This window comes from Acomys minous, assembly GCF_964271855.1.
Source record: "Acomys minous genome assembly, chromosome: 2".
Taxonomy (NCBI): Eukaryota; Metazoa; Chordata; class Mammalia; order Rodentia; family Muridae; genus Acomys; species Acomys minous.
In genome coordinates this window covers 64,805,430-64,822,792 of record NC_140484.1, presented here as the reverse complement: position 1 = coordinate 64,822,792, position 17,363 = coordinate 64,805,430, and the positions used below count along the sequence as shown (strand labels likewise).

General features: G+C 44.1%; 1 protein-coding gene across 2 annotated transcripts in view; it reads right to left on the bottom strand.

Moving 5' to 3' along the window:
• ADAM12 (ADAM metallopeptidase domain 12) overlaps positions 1–17,363 on the bottom strand; it is a 320,214-nt gene that overhangs the window by 218,257 nt on the left and 84,594 nt on the right. For both annotated transcript variants that reach the window (XM_084751157.1, XM_084751158.1), the window contains exon 3: positions 12,364–12,437. In XM_084751157.1, coding sequence (XP_084607283.1) covers positions 12,364–12,437 — 74 coding nt within the window. The remainder of the gene's footprint in view (positions 1–12,363; positions 12,438–17,363) is intronic.

Genomic DNA, 17,363 nt, shown 5'->3' with positions numbered 1-17,363 from the left:
GGGAAGCCAGAAGAGGAAAGCTTCAGGTTGAGACCTCCAACCACCTGGAAACTATGGCTTGTCCCTAAACCTTACTATGATAATTAGTGTTATTTTTCAACTTAACAGGATCTAGAAAATGACCTCTGGCCATTCCTCTGAGGGATGATCTTGATTACATTAAGACAGATGTGAGAAGACCTGTCTTAACTGTGGGTAGCCCCATTCCCTGGTCGTAGAATCCAAGACTGTATAAAACAGAGAGCGAGGTAAGCTAGTGCACGCAGGCAGTGCTCTCTGCTTCTGGTGGTGAATGCCACGTGAGCAGCCACCTTTAGCTCCTGCTGCCTTGGCTTTCCCATCATGATGAGCTGTACCTTCAACTGTGAGCCAAAATAAACCCTTTCTCCCACAAGACGATTTTGTAACAAATCCAGGCACTAGCAGCAACAGTCATTTCCTGCACTGGGAGTCAGAAGCACCTCTAGAGTGGGCCAGAACTCACTCTAGTGAGCTAGTTATGACACAGCACCGAGGAGTACTGCTTGGGTTATACAGAAAGACTCTGCCTCAGAAACCAAAGAGAATGATCTGGATAGCAGATCAGCTCTTATAAGTTACAGCATAACTACATCTTTACTTGCCAGTTGGGACATTCGCTTCCCCAAGATGAATGATCTTCCTAGAGCTGAAAAGAGAAAGATTCAATATATTCTGTATTACATATGTTCATGAAGGAACATTGGAAGTAAACCTTCTGTTTGATGATAAAAACACACCAGCTCAGCTTCTTGGTGTTTAAATAGTGATGAAAGATCTATATTTTATAAATTTATATTTTGCAATTTTTATATAGAATGATATGTATTATGGCTTTAACCTTTGGGAGCGTGCCATCCCTTTCCAGGACATTCTTAATCCCCACCCCAAAAGCTCAGTTCTCATTAGGCCCCTGCTTCCTTCCCTCACAGCCCCTGTCCATGAATTTGCATATCTTAGCTACTTCCTTGTTCTGGTTAATTTTAACGGCCAACCAGATCCAACCTAAGATTCTCTCAGAAGAGAATCTCGAAGGAGAAACTGCCTAGATAAAATTGGCTGTGAGCATGAATAAGGGGGGTTACCCTGATTGTTAGTTGATGTAGGCAGGGCCATTCTCTAGTTAGGTGGCCCTGGATTGTATAAGAGCATACGCCTACCTACTAACCAACAAGCAGCATCCTCCATGGTTCCTACTGCACTAGTTTGCCTATGAAGTGAGTTCCTTGGTCAGAGGTCATGTGGTGCAGAATAGCAACCAAATAAAATGGATATATTCCTTTCTCTATCTTACACAAAATTTAGCCCCACTAAAATGGGTTTAAATATAAAAGTGGAGAGAGGCGGGGGGAGATAGATTGTGTTAGTAAGCACTGAAGGAACTGGGTCTAGCAGCTGCAGATGTGATGGGACCTGCTTCGAGTTCCTGCCTTGGCTTCCTGGCTGTCATTGACCGTGAACTGTGATCTACAAATGAACTCTTTCTTTCTTAAGTTGACTTTTGTCAGGGTGTTTTAAAAAATCACAACAAAGAGAAGAAACCAGGATTCATGTAAGTGAACCCACACTCCTGGTTGTCCTTTGACACTGGCTTATTTTGCTTAACCCAATAGATTCCAGCTCCATCCCCATTGTAGCCTGCCATAGAGTGACATTCCTTCTTAAATAAGGGGAAAAAACCCAAACCCTTTTTTTTTATGTATAATTGCATGCTGTTTATTCCCCCTCCTGATGAACAAGTTGTTTTTTTCCCTGTTTGTCTACCATGAATAGTGTTGTTATAGATGATCGTGTGCAAACACCTGTTTAAGCCCCTTGCAAACACAGCCACACTACAAAAACTTTATAGTGATAAAGACAGTCTATCATATATAATTTGCACATAATGAATGAGTTGTTGATTATTAATGACATTATTAGAAATAGTATAAATGAGAAAAGGCTGAAAAGGAATCAAAGAACAGCTCCATCTAACTGCCAAGTTCAGGTTACTCAAAGCACACGATAAAGCCAATAGTAGACAAGGGCTCCAATTCCACCCAGATCATGACTTTGAAGTAAACATTTCTGAGCAGAATCATCTCCGCTTGTGTTTTCCTGTGGCACTCTGAGAACCTGCTCTATCAGTGCCCACAAACTTAGAAAAACGACACAAAGCCTTCAAGCTCTCCTGTACATTAATTTTGCTGTCTTAAGTGACTGATGAATCTCAGTGACACACATGAACAGAACTGCCATGGTTGTTCAGTAATTCTGTGAATATATTACCTCAGGAAATGCACGATAATTACCAGGAAAAAGTCAAGAAGATGTTTGCTGCAAGCAAGCTACTCATGAAGCACCTATACAACCACCCAGCTATGCCTTAAAGGGCAGGGGCAGTATAATGGCATCCACAGATAGCACTGGATGCCCTCCTCAGGAGCCAGAGAGCACCTAGAAAAGACAAGATTGCTACTTCCATTTACTTGGGATGCAGCTTCAGAGATGGAGATGGTACACTACAGCATACTCATCGGCAAACCTCCGACCCATGAGTGTGTGGTCCAAGAGCTGAGGAACTGAAGTAAGAAAAGCAGGCATGGCAATCTTCTCTACTTCATCTTCAAGCATGCTGTGCGGGTCCTCATCTCTTATGGGACCTGATTAAGGATGCTGCATGCCCAGGTTGCAACAAGAAGAGATACCGTTTGGACAAGGTTGATCTTAACCCACTTAGACACTTACACGCTAAGTCAGATTGGTGAACAGAACATTCTAAAAACGGTATTCTGACCTTTGGAAATGTCTTTACAACTTCAAATGAGGAGAGAGACTCAAAGGAACTCGGACTTTATTGGAAAATAAAATGTAGCCCAATTAAAATGTTCTTAAATGTTAAGGCTGAGAAACTGTTACCAAAATCTGACGAGATGAGTTAGGTCTAGTTAGAAGATGGCTGGAATTGGTTTAGCTTGTGTCAATTGACAACTGACTCCCATGTTCACAGAACTGTCTCCTGGACCCCCACCCTTCCATTCTAGTGTATCCTAGAGCCTCTCTGATCCTTGGAGGCACGGGGTGGGGTGAGTTGAACAGATGCAGTCATACCTCATAGGAGGCAACATTCACTGGGGCAACTGGAAGATGTGTCAGCTACAGCAGGAACCTCAGACTGTACGCATGCTGTAGGTGGCCATTTCAATGCTTGTCCAGGCTCTGAATGGCAGAACTATCTGGGAGGATGGTCATGCTCCTTGTGGTCACCAAACACTTGGCTTAGGGCCAAAATGACCGAAGAACTGATATTTGGATTTTACTTAAGTCAGTCTTCATTAACCACCTATGGCTAGTGCTTTCTGATAAAAGTGTGGATATACTACGTCAGGAAATGCATTAGAATTACAGACCTCCATTCCCTACAGAGAGGTGGACGCAGGTGTCTGCCTTCCTAGAATGCTCCCCAGAGGTACCAATGCTGGTGGCCTAGAAACAATCTCCCACACTTCACTCGTGGAAGAGGACCTGCCTGAGCTTCTAGTAGAGGGGTGACAAAAGTGTGGGTGCAGACAAGGAGGAATGTGGAAGATGTGTTGGAGGAAGCCTGCATGCCAGGAAGCTCCTCCTGTTGTAGGCTTTGGCTTAGAAGCCGAATGGGTTGGGCATTGTCTTTGGTTATAATCGATGCCCTCTAATCTACCCACTCTAGGCTTATATTACTCTACACTGTCAGCTGAATAAACCTATAAACTCCAAAGAAAGCCCTTGTTTAGATCATCAGCATCACACTCCATGGGTCACCTCAGCAGCAGGTTCCATGAAGCCCAGTTATCTTACAAAACTGTGCCAGCCATAACCCACATCTCGATGTCTCTGATCACTGCACAGAGGGTAGCCCCTTGGCGTGTTTTTAGCATGACCAAAGCAGCACTCCTAGCTCTCCTTGTGTCAGAACCGTCCATCCCTAGAATCTTTTGTCCCATCATACCAACTGTTCAAATGTCCAAGTTCAGTCTATTCTGCCTCAGCACTGTTTTCCAGCTACCTTCTTGTCCCTGATCTGGCTCACCTGGCTCATCCTCCTTTCCCTGTATAATAACAACTGTCATGCCCACTCTTTATATCCTCCAATACCACCCTCCCATATAGGCAGAATTAGTTGGCCCACATCATGACACTCTCCTGCTCACAGGCTTGTCCCACTATGGAAAAATTCTAGGTCCTCACATGGGTAGAAGACCCTTCATGGTTTAACTATCCCGCCTCTTTCTGTCCCATCTTGCTCACCAGCACAAGGAAATCCTTATTACTCTAGACCTTTGCGTAGCTGTTCCTTCTCTCCCGAGCCTTCTACCGCCTGCCTGCATTACCGGCTTCATGCCTATTTGTATATCTTGAATGATGGCTACTCATAACGCACCTTGAATGGTATTTAATTATACATCTGCTTTCTTCTCAAGGCCAGGATGGTGTCCCATGCCTCCCTTCCTTGGCTATAAGCACCACTGATTTTTGTCTTCTGCTTTTGCCATGATCTGTGTAGTGTTGGGCTCCTTGGCTTGTCTGTAAGAGGCCAGGCCTTCACCTCATTCACTGTTCTATCTCCAGTGAGCAACGCCATGTCAGACCATTGTATCATCTCCAGTGCCATTGCTAGGTCAGACGTTAATCAAATATTTGTGAGTAAATGATGAAGAAAGGGAAAGCAAGTGAACGAACAGATCTCAACCCTGCATTAACACAATGCTGGTGAGGGTTTGGGAACAGGATAAAGGAAGCAGAGAGGCCGAGTCACGAATCTAGGTTGCTGAGTTTTGTTCCTCATTTAGGCAGCACTTAGAATCAACAAGAAAATCAGAGCCCATGCCTTTCCAGGTAGGCTGGATTTTCCTGAAAGAAAGGGGAGAAGAATCCCCAAGCAAAGCTTTTACAAGTGCTGTTATTGAGACTCTCAAGACTGCGAGTTTAAAATCATTCTTTTATAACAAGAATCCAAAGGAAGACTCCTGCTAATCCAGAACTGAGATGTGTGGCCATTACCCTGCCTTAAGGAAGCTGTTTTTTATTCATCCACAAAGTCTAAAGTGGAGCACAGAAATACGCCAGTGGTGTAGTATTATACAGTAATGAATACCATAGGCGTGACGGGGGAGCCGTGCTGAAGCCATTGACAGCTGAGCATCGAAGATAACACGAGCGCTAATCTTTCAACACTGCTGTTCACAGACCTTGACCCTACCTGCAGACCAAGAAATGGGGGAGACCTTAAACAGCTTGTTGTAGAAACAACAGCTGGGTTTCAAAGCTCCTCTCCTGGAATTGTTTCCTATACCATACAGGACACACCGTCAGCCCCCTAGTGACTCCTGTCTGATTACTGCAGGCTGTTCAGGTTCTGTTATTCGCTAGTTTTTATAAGGTTTTACTTGGTGCCTATGATCGGCAGGCTATGTGGAAGATGGTGGAGGGACATCAAGACCCACCCCCTGACCTTAGGTCATACCTGCATGGTAGGGGAGAAAAGAACAAATAATTAACAGTGGGAATACAAATGAAGGATCCATTGACTCTCAAATGCCAAAGGATATAGGGTCTGGGTGGGGCCTCGCCAGGGTCATTACAGGAAAAAAAAAATTACTTCCTTTGTCTAGGGCTTGCTACCCCCTTTCCCATGTTCTGTGGAAGTCACCCTTATCAGCAGCTATGTTGCCTTGAAGGTTCCTGTTGAGTCAGCAGTCTCATTCACAAGATTGCTGGGCAATTTTCCTGAACTTTCAGGGGGATTTTTTTTCTTTCTGTTAACTCAAGCACAGGATTTACATTTATCCCCATTTAATCTCATCTTGTTAGTTTTGGCCCATTGATCCAAAGTGTAGAAATCTCTGTAATCCAGATCCCGCCTTGTCAGGCACACTTATCCCCTAGGCTTTGTGCTGCCAGGAGATGCGATTTGGGCACCCTGCTATGTCTTTATAGCATCAACTGCCAAAACCATCGGCCAGGGTGAGGCTGAATGCACACATTGCCCCCAGGCAACCAGCAGCAGCATCACTAGCTGCCCAGCGTAGTCCAGGTCACCACGAATGACAGCGTACCATCCTCTACATGGCCACATAGCTGAGTCTTCATCTGCCAAATGCTATCTCCACACCAGCCACACTGATCTCCCTTTGTATGTAGCCAGAGAAATGATCTAAAATATACACTCTTATAAATATGTATGAAAAAGCCGCAAGGAATTACGCTATTAACTACCTAAAATATGCAAAGTTCCACGTGTAGATATACATATATTGCTTTATGGTTCTTCCTCCAAAAGCCAAAATCAACCTAACAAAGACCTCAATTACAGACACGAAAAGCCCTCTTTTGAGTTATTGGTCATGGCTGCCCACAAGACTCCAAAGACATACAGCCTACTGCTGTTGCCTTCAGTTGTCCCCCAGAGGTGGAAGGTAAATCCCTATTGCTAAAGACACCATGCACTTCAGAAACAGAGCCCAGAGGGCCCTGAGCTGGAACTGGCCTGAATGTTCCTTGCCTGAGGCTTAGTCCTCATGAGAACAGAAGGCACTATGCATGCTTCCAAAGTGGGGTGTCAGCTAACCTGTATGACACCTATGAAGCCACCTATAACAGTACCTATAAACAATCAGTGTATGTGACAACCCTAAGGTAAAGTAGTGGCACACATACATACCTTGGTGGTAACCAATAGCTCTCTAATTGGACTTAAGATCCAGCCAACAAGAGGGAAGCCATGCCTGGTATTGAAAACCTAGCCAACTGCTCAGTCCTGGATATTGGAGAAGACGTTATAGACACTATTTTACTAAACCAGCATAGTCCCTAGCAATAATTTATAAACATTTGTGCTTATACTCACAGATAAGTGAGTCTTCATCCTTCATCAAGGAAATGTCTCTTTGCATCCACAACCAATCAAAATGCAGAGTTGTGGAGCCCAGTCTCAATGGATAGATACATCTACAAACATCTAAGGCTCAGAGAACATTGCCAAAAAGGGACAGAAAGATTGTAAGAGCCAAGTGATCAGGAGGCTTTCTGTGAGGTTGCGTGTCTTAGTGACATCAGAAGCTGTACACATAAAGTCTCACTAATATGGCTGCTGATGCAAGCTGAACAAGGATGACACCAACGGACATAGGAAGTGAATGGGGTCCGTGAGGCCTCAACCTTACACAAAAACTTACAGACAACTGAGGAAAGCTGGGAACGGGAGAGGTGGTCTTCCCCAGGAAAGAACACAGTAAATGATTGTCCAGGGCCAAACAGTCAGCCCTGAAAACATATAGGCAAGTATCACTATATGGGTTGAGCAAGTCACACACACACACACACACACACACACACACACACACACACACACACACACACACCACAATAACAATTAATGACAAAAAGGCCACGAATTTGAAAGAAAGTGGGGATGAGTATATGAGAAGGTTTGGAGAGAGGAAAGGGAGGAGAGAAATGTTATATTATAATCTCAAAAATTAAGACAAATACCCTCTTAGATATTTATGCCCACCACAGAACAATGTTTAAACACCCTTTCTTCTATCACGCTGGAGAAAAGCACTAATTGGAGTTGCCTCTTAAGAGATGTCTGGAATTGTTCCAACAGGATAAAAATCAAGAGTGACATTCTATGTGCTCAGAGAGTCCCTGCGTATAAATTTAGTTTTCCATGGGTTTCCCACAGCAACCACCTTTGATCAGTGGTGGAACAGGGCTTGCAGACTGCAGGCTCCCTGGGGCTGACAGATGGGTTGGATGGGGTCTAGTGCTCTCACTTAAAAAAAAAAATACAGAATTGGAAAATAAAATGGATGTCTAAGGTGACCAGCACGTCCCATAAAGCATTTTGATCAAAGATGCAGTTGCTGGACCGCTGAGGAATGGCTGAGGATCTATGGGGATGCAGGGGAGTTACAGCAGCTGAAACCTGATCCCTGTGTCCCATAGGCAGACAGCGACATCCTGACAGATGCTGCTCCAGGGAAACCTAATGTTTCTTTAAACATTCAATTACGGTTACACAAACACATATTTTAAGCCACCGGCAGATCTTTGCACAAATTAGGAATGCTAGAAGGCAAGTCAAACAGATTCCCCGAAACGAGTATTTAATAAGAATCAAGCTCTGTTCTGTGAAGAACTGTCTTACCATTGAGGGCTTTGAGGAGGATAATGAGGGGACTCTGCCAATATCAGATTAGATGATAGTGCTTGTGGCTGGAGGGTCCAAGGCCACTCTCAGTTCGCTTTTAATTGCTGAGCACGCTTTTAATTATAACAGGTCTCAGGATATCCAGGGGTTTGCTGCTCAATAGGTAAGCCATTTTTGCTCTCTGGGAGTTGCTAGAGGCTGTTCAAAGGTCTTTAAAAAATGGTCTTGTAATGCATGTCCTTTAATGACTGGCACACATGTCATCCTTCCTCTTTTTAAACATCCATAAGGTTTTATACTTTTAAAATAAACTTCCTTCCTAACTTATAATGTGGTCTTTTCTCATTGTAAAACAATGAGGTCTTTTAAAATAATAATCTCTGTATTCAGAGCTATGTGGCACAGATATCACTTGAAAATAAAAACTGAACACCATGTGCACTATTTCCTAGCATGATATTTCCGTTGGGTACATCATGGATTTTTTTTTTCTTTTGGCAACAGAAAAGTTCTTCATCATTTTAATCATCTCCTTCCAATTTAATTTTGAGGAAGAAACTCCGCATTGAACGGCACTGAACCTGAGGCTAATTCCTAGCCTGTAACAGGCTGGCCATCTGATTGGTCAGGCCTTCTACTGTCCTGGGTGTTAAATATTTAAATGACCTGTTCTCATTTTTTATAGCTTCATCTGACTAAACTTTCTAAATTGGATCTCCTGGGCCAAAGGCTACAGAAATTAAAATTTAATTAAAGGGTGCATGATTAATTACCCTTTGTGTCTGATGGCATGAGGAGAATCATAACAGTATTACCTTGCTCACAAAATTATACATTCACAAATTGTACATGTTCACTGCTTCGTTCTTAATAGACTTGTAACCTTTGAAAATAGTTATACTGAATATTTGGGCAGAAACATCATTAAAAGAGTGATACCAGAATATTCAAGTTATGAAAACATTACTTTGAACAGGCTATGAGCTTTAAAGCCAGCAGAGGTGGGGGCTGAGGGTAAGCCGAGAGGGGATGTTTTCTTAGCAAACATTAGGTCGATTATCAACACGGCAAAAAATAAAATTAGTACAACTGGTAAAAGTAAACCAAAACGACAGTACCTCAGAGGGATAGCTGTGTACTCACTGTGCATTTAAATTTTAGACTCATTATTATAGTTTTTATTAAGGGCTTATTTTTGTTGTTGGTTTGTTTGTTTGTTTTGTTTTGTTTGGCTATGCTAGCCTAGACATTCCCTACACACACAATCCTAGCCTTGAACTTGTGGTGACTCTCTTGTCTCATTCTAAGAGCTAAGACAACAAACAATGCGCACCACTGTGCCCAGATGTTCCAGACACTTAAAGAATATCCATTTATTTTTATTTTCTGTATATGGGTACCTTGCCTGGATGCAAGTCTGTGTATCTTGGGAGCGCAGAGGTCAAGGAGGCTAGACAGTGCTCACTGAACCCCTAGAATTGGTGTTACAGACAGTTGTGAGCTGCCACGTGGGTGCTGGGAACAGAACCCAGGCCCTATACCAAGCGGTCTTACCCGCTAGCATCCCTCCAGCCCCGTAGTCCGTGTACTCTGAAAATACAGGCTGACGAAGCGATTAGGGTAAAGGGAATGGAGAAGACAGAGTTTCACATTTCTAACTTTTCCAATTCCAAGGTTATTTAGAGAAAGGCCTAAAGGATTGGACGGGAAGAAATTAGGGCACCTTTGCGGTGATTTTCCACACGAGTTCTCCTTTGTCTGGTTGTCAGCATGCATTACGCTATCTTCAGTAACAGAGAGTAAATCACTTCCAGAGGGAGCCATGAACAGAGCAATTAAGCCATTTTACAAACCCAGAGAACCAGATGGGGCCAAGACAGCGTTTTATATGGAAGGTCATGTCGGTAATGATGCTAAGCTAAGTGACGGTACATAGGATTGTACAAAGACGGCTGAGTCAACAAGAGAAGACACCCGAAGCAAAGCGGTGTTTATAAGACCCCCAGTTTGCCCCCCAGGGCCTGTCCATTGGTTTGTCTTGTTGTCATTCCTCGTTTCGTGTCCCTCTACAGTCTTCCACTTTCTGTTGTAGAACAGACGCTTTGCAGTAAAAACAAAAAACAAACAAATGAAGGATTTCATAAGATCTTTTCACTCTTCTATCTGCACCCCTAAGTCCATCTGCAAACTCAGGGTCACAGCCTCCCCTGTGCTGGCTGGGCAACATGTTCCCCTAATAGCTAAGATACCCTGAGCACATGCAGCACGAAATGTCTAAGCCCTGCTGGCAACCAATCATAACAACCCATAGAGGACACGTGACCCCCCACGGATGTCTTTATGAGCTCATTGTTTTTCTGTGTCTATCAGAAAGCATCTAGAGTACCAGCTACTTTTCTCATTGACCAAACATCTGAGAAGCAGCATCTTCAGGGAAGAAGGTTTACTTTGATTTGCAGTTTGGGGTCATAGCCCATTATGGTGGACAAGGCATGACGGGAGGAAAGTGACACAGCTGCTCACACTGCACCCACTGTCAGGAAGTAGAAAGTGGACAATTGACACAATATAAAGTCTTGGGGTTTACCACCAGTGACCCACCTCCTCCATGGAGGCTCTGCCTCCTAAAGGTTTTACAACCTTCCAAACCAGTGCTACCGTTTGAGAACCAAGTGTTTAAATACACACACCCACAAAGGACATTTTGGGTTCTAGCCATATTCCCTAGTTACCTCCATGGAGATAGTTTTAAAGCCCTATACATGCAGCAATGCCCCCCGCAAAAGATGAATTTCCCATAATATTTTTACATGGACAAAAATAGAGCGGCTAAGGAGATTGCTCAACGGCTGTAGTTCTTGATATATAAACATGGTGACTTAAATTCGGATCCTCAGCACCCACACAAAAGCCAACATCTACAATCCTGGGAAGCAAAGACAAGAGGATCCTGGGAAAATTTAGTTGTTTAGCTCCAGGCTCAGTGAGAGACCCTGTCTCAAAAAACACAATGGAGAGAGCAATTGAGGAAGCCAGCCTCTGGCTTACATATACAAATACACATCGGTATGCACAGGTGCATACATGTATATACACACACATGTCTTCACATGTGCACACACTAATTACAATGTCTAGAAAGATCTTTAAAATGTTTACTTTCTAAAGACAGACACATAAAAGCAATATAAATTTCTGTTCAGAACCCTTGGGTGTTCAATTCATAGGCCTGAATCTTTATTTTCAAGTCATCAGGATACAAGAAAAAGCTAAAAACATGTCATTTATTTACTGTTTTTCAAGACTTGGATCCACTCTGTGGTGAAGGGCAGACAAGTTAGAAGAAACACAAAGAGGCAGGTTGCAGATTCCAGGGAGCAGGCTGCGGCATTTTACATATATTGATCAAAGCGCTTTGTGGCCTTAAAGGGCCAACTTCAGGGTCTCTTCCACCTGAGTTTCCCAGTGCCACAAACTCAAGCTCTGATACGATGAACAGCATAGTTTGTCCACACAGAGACTGATTCAGGTTTCTGCAACTGCATGATCCAGGTGGGTATCTTCTTTCCTCTCACTGTCAGCCAACACCACCCCCTCCCCAGCTCCCTGTCCCCTGACATCTTATTGAAGAGTGAGGAAGAGGAGCTAAGCTCTCCTGCAAATGGAAAACTGCTGCTTTAAACCAGGTGGGACCTAGCAAGTATAGTTATCGTTTTAAATACAGAACGCCCACCGGAAGACCTCGTTAGCTAAAGTAAGGGCTGAATAGGCGAGAAAAGTCCTTTGTAACAGTGGCATTTGGGAGAGTGTTGGGGGCATAGAAGGCACGAATTGACGTTTTCCTCAGTAGACGCATTTCTCCTGAGAGATGCACAAAGTGTAACATGCCCATGCTCTCAGAAAGGAAGGAGGGAGGGAAGGAGAAAGAAGGAAGCAAACAAATGAACAACAAAAAAGCCCAAAAGCCAAACCAGTGTACTATTTTCTAGAAATTTACAATTTCTCCATTAACGGGCCAAGTTTTTAAATAAAAGCATAAGATGGGGTTTACTGGAACAGGTTTGTAAGATCAAGTACATTCTGAGGTTGACATAAATGATAGAGCGCTGCTCAGCGAACATTGCGCCCTAACTTTCTCGGCGGCGTTGTAAACAAGAAGGATCCTGACTTACTCGTTCCTCTCCAGGCTGAGGATCAGTTCTCGGCTCTCTAGTTGCAGCTGCACAGTCAGCACATCTGGATGATCCTGAAAGATGAACAGGAAGGGTTAGCTGGAAAGCGCTTGGCTTTGCCTTGCTAACATCTGGATGGTCTGCATTAGTATAATCAGTGGGGAGGAAAGAGGGGGTTGCTGGGATTGATTGGGAGAGGGAGAGGAAGGGGAGAGGGATTGGGAAATAGATAGATAGATAGATAGATAGATAGATAGATAGATGATAGATAGATAGATAGATAGATATTATAGATGGATAGATAGATAGATAGATAGATATTATAGATGGATAGATAGATAGATAGATAGATATTATAGATGGATAGATAGATAGATAGATAGATAGATAATAGATAGATAGATATTATAGATGGATAGATAGATAGATAGATAGATAGATAGATAATAGATAGATAGATAGATATTATAGATGGATGGATAGATAGATAGATAGATAGATAGATAGATAGATAGATGATAGATATTGACTTTTTTTTCTTGAGGACTTTCTTTGACTCCAAGTTCCGAAGACCAGAGTGACAGAGTTGGAAAATGACCCCTCAGGCTACGATGTGGCCTTTATACTCTTTTCCTTTAGCTGTTCTTCCCCCTGGACTCTCTCCCTCTCACCGTAGCTCCATCCAGTCCATCCACCCTTTCCTTGATTGTCCCTGACTGTACAAAGGGCACCTTTATTCCTTATCTGCTCATGGTAGAAAACCGGAAGTCACCCTCCAGGCTTCCCAGCCCTCACCAGCTCTACTGCAGCGCTGCTCTCCTCAGCCCCTCTCCTGCTGCCAGGGCTCTCACGCTGCCGCATCCTTCCCTCCACCCCCTTTCCTGTTGGACACACAGGCAACTCTCCTCAACAGGGCTTCCTCCTGCAAACCCTTCTAATCCTGGTCCTCCTCAGCCTGCCTGTGCTTTCTTCTCCTTCATCCTCCAGCAGTGGATGCGCACTTAACACTCCCATCTGAGAGAGAGCCTGCGCTCATTTCTCTGCTGCGCTGATTAGACGCCAGCTTTTGAACTCTGCCTAGGGTTCCCAATGCCCTTCCGAGCTGCAGGCTTTCACCTGCCTCTGCACAGTGTCCGCAACTGCCTTCCTCCCGCCTGCCTTACCTGGATCTAGTTCCTGCTCTTGGAGTTTTCTTGCTGCCATGAGGCTTTGCCCATGTTGCCTTCTCTCCCTGGGATGCTTTTCCTGGCTATCTACTGGAATCAGCTTAAAAGTCAGCTAGTAGAAGGATCACCCCCTACCCACCAACCTCCTGCTGGACTGTCCTTCTTCCCCCCCCCCCCCCACTAAAAGTAAGGGTTTCTGCAAGACAGAGTTTGGGTCAAAGGTTTTGTGGGTTGGGTTGGTGTCTCCCTACCTCTACTGAAAGTCCCACCTGGCTATAGGAGGTGGCCTCTTAAGACTCTATATTCCTTGCTGGTAGACGTCTTAGATAGGGTCACCCCCATAGACTCCCTTGGAAGCCTCCCTTGTCCAATAGATGCCTCCCTTCTGATTTCTACTCTTTCCCCCAGTCTTCTCTTTCCCCATTCCTGATCTCTCCTTCTGTTCCCCTTCCTTCCTCCTCCCGCATAGTTTTCTTCTTCCATTTCCCTTACATTTCTACTTTATTTCCCCTTCTGAGTGAGATTCAAGCATCCTCCCTTGGTGCCTCCTTGTTACTTGGCATCTTTGGGTCTGTGGATGGTAGGCTGGTTATCCTTTACCCTAAGGCAAATATCCACTTATAAGTGAGTGCGTACCATGTATGTCTTTCTGGGCCTGGGTTACCTCACTCAGGATTATAAAGATGGAGCAGAGATGGAAGGAATGGCCAAGCAATGACTGGCCCAGCTTGAGACCTACCCCGTGGGAGAGAGCCAACCCCTGATGCTATTAGTGATAAACTCTGCTGTGCTTGCAGGCAGGAGCCTAGCACAACTGTCTTCTGAGAGGCTTCATCCAGCAGCTGGTGGAAACAGATGCACAGATCCATAGCCAAATGATAGGTGGAACTCAGGGAGCCTTGTGGAAGAGTTGCGGGAGGATTGAGGAAGCCAGAGGGATCATCAAAGCCACCACAAGAAGACAGACAGAGTAAACTAAGCTGGGCCCATGGGGGCTCACAGAGACTGAATCACCAACTAAAGAGCATGCATGGGCTGAACCTAGGCCACCTATACATATGTAGCAGATATGCAGCTTGTTCTTCATGTGGGTCCTATAACTATTAAAGTGGGGATGTCTCTGACTCTGTTGTCTGCCTTTGGTTGCCTGTTGTTGACCCCTTTCACATAGTTGCGTTGTCTGGTCTCAGTGAGAGAGGATGAGCCTAGTCCTGTGACTTGATGTGACAAGGTGAATTGGTACCCATGGGGGGGGGACTCCCCTTCTCTGAGGATAAAGGGACTGGGAGGAGAGGAGGGAGGGGGGGCTGTGATCAGGCTGTAAAGTGCATTAGAAAAAAAAAAGCATCATGGAACTTGTGATCAGTGTGTTGGCTTGCACTTCCTTATGGTGTCCACCAGAGGGCTGGGCAAATGCTAGGTAGGGCTGGATTGAAGGAAGGAACCCATGCATGCCAGGGAGGTGGCTCCTTGGATCTCTCTTCCTCTTGCTCCACAGCCCTCTCTTCCCTGCTTCTCTTCCTTCATCCATTTACACAAACATGAGTGTACGCAGCCCAGTCCTGGGGATGGTGCTGCCCACACTTAGAGTGGCTCTCCGTGCCTCAGTGAGGCTAATCTACACAATATCTCAAAGATGTGCCCAAACACCTGTTCCAGGTGACTATAGGGCCTTTCAGCCAGCATTAACCACCACAGATTATAGTAGAGGGCTGGATGGTACAAGAAAAATCCAGTGGAGGAAGAGAGTGGAGAGGGAGTTTCATTTCAACCCATTCGCTGAACTGGACGTTTTAGTTTAAAAGCATGAATGCATCCATCTTTTTCTAATTGCTATTGACTGAAGACCATAATGCACACCATTCTTTTTCTTAAGATGATATATTGATTGATTTGCCTAATGGAACTGCAGCCTTTGTTGGATATGCAAAGAACTATGTTTGTTGAACCAATTAATCAAATGCTAATCAATATGCCAAAGCATATTTAAGCAGTAACTACAATCCTATCTTTTAAACTGGAGAAAGCACCTCTAAACAAATATGTAAAGGACATGAATGTACTTTTGAAAACAATAAAATAATCACAGGATACTCACTACACAGCTGGAAATATAGACAGTTTCCAGAATTATAGAAAGCACTTTTTCTATTGCTTTTCTGTTACTGTGATAAACACTGTTACCAAAAGAAACCTGAAGAGGCGAGGGCTTCTTTGCCTTACGTCATTAAGGGGAGCCAAGGCAGGAACTGAAGCAGAGGCCACGGAGAAACACTGCTTACTGGATTGTTTCTCTTGGCTTGCTCAGTCACATTTATTATATAGTCCAAGTTTACCTGGAAAGGGATGGCACTGCCCATAGTAGGCCCATGGTATCTTTTGCATGACTGTGCTCCAATCTTTTCTTATGAGGATGCCTGCCTTGTTGGTTTAGGATCTATCAATATGTTATAGATTAAATCTGAAGTGTCCTTAACAGGCTCATGTTTTGAATGTTTGATTCAGTTGCTGGCACTTTGAGAATGTTGTGATACCTTTAGGAAGTATGTCACTAAATACAGACCCTTGAAAGTTATTCCTAGCCCCTGGTTCTGGCTTCACTGTTTGCTTTCTGGTCTCTCTTGAGGTGAATAGCCTCTGCTAATGTGTTTCTGCCTCCACAAGCTGGGATGCCACAGTGTTCCTTCTCTGGCACGATGAATTGAAAAATGTGGGCCCCAGTTAATCTTTTATTTCTTAAGATGCTCTGTGAAGCATTTTGGTCACAGTAAAGATAAGATCATTGCTGTACCTTATGACCTCAGTTTACCTGAGTAGCCTCTTAAAGGCCCTCTCTGGAGATGTTCCGTATTCCAAGGCTAGGGGTTGGGATTTCAGTACGGATCTGGCAGGGTCAGGGATGTGATTCAGTCGACAGCATCCCCTTTTCATTCTTACATCCCACTCACTCCTCAGCAGAGGTAACCATTATTTTGCTCCCATTAATGACTAATTAATATTAATTCACATCTTGGTTTCCTTTATAGTTTACTCATACTACATGTATTTCCAAACAAACATTAGTCTCATCCTGGGCCCATTCTTCTACGGCCCAGCTGGTCTTCCTTAATCTTATACCCATAGGGGTTGTTTGTTCTATGTGTCATTTGTTCTTATAGAACAATTTATATATCCACAATCATGTAAACAGATGCTCACTGGTGTTTTTTTCTGATCATGTCTCTTTTCATGACGTCACACATCTATGTCATACCTGCAGCTGAACAGGTTCTATGGGCGGTGGGATTTGTCCTCTTGGCCTTCACTGGAGATTTACAACTGTTTCTAATGTATGAATGGGTCACATTCCCTCAGCTACTAGACACATGCTCCTGCTGCTCCATGTCCTTATAGATCACACACACACACACACACACACACACACACACACACACACACACACAAAGTCAGGCAAGAAAATTTGCTAAGTATATAAGTGCATGCTGTTGAGGCCTTATCTGTTTTAACATTTTTATATTTATTTGTTTAGTGGAGTCCGTGCTATGGCACACAGGTGGAGATCAGCGGACAGCTTGCCAGAGTTGGTTCTCCCTTTCCATCACATGGACCCCAGGCCTTGAACACACGTCCTCTGGCTCAGAGGCAAGCACAATTATCTGATGACAAATTTGCAACCTGGGGCAGAGAATCTTTTGGACACGTGATACTGCTCTTCCATGAAATCCCAGCTCCTGCTTCCAACCCCTGAGCTGCATCTCTATCCCTTTATGTATCTATCAGGAGCAGATTTTCCACTGGACAGGGTGTGCTCTACTGCACAGGTGGACACTTTGC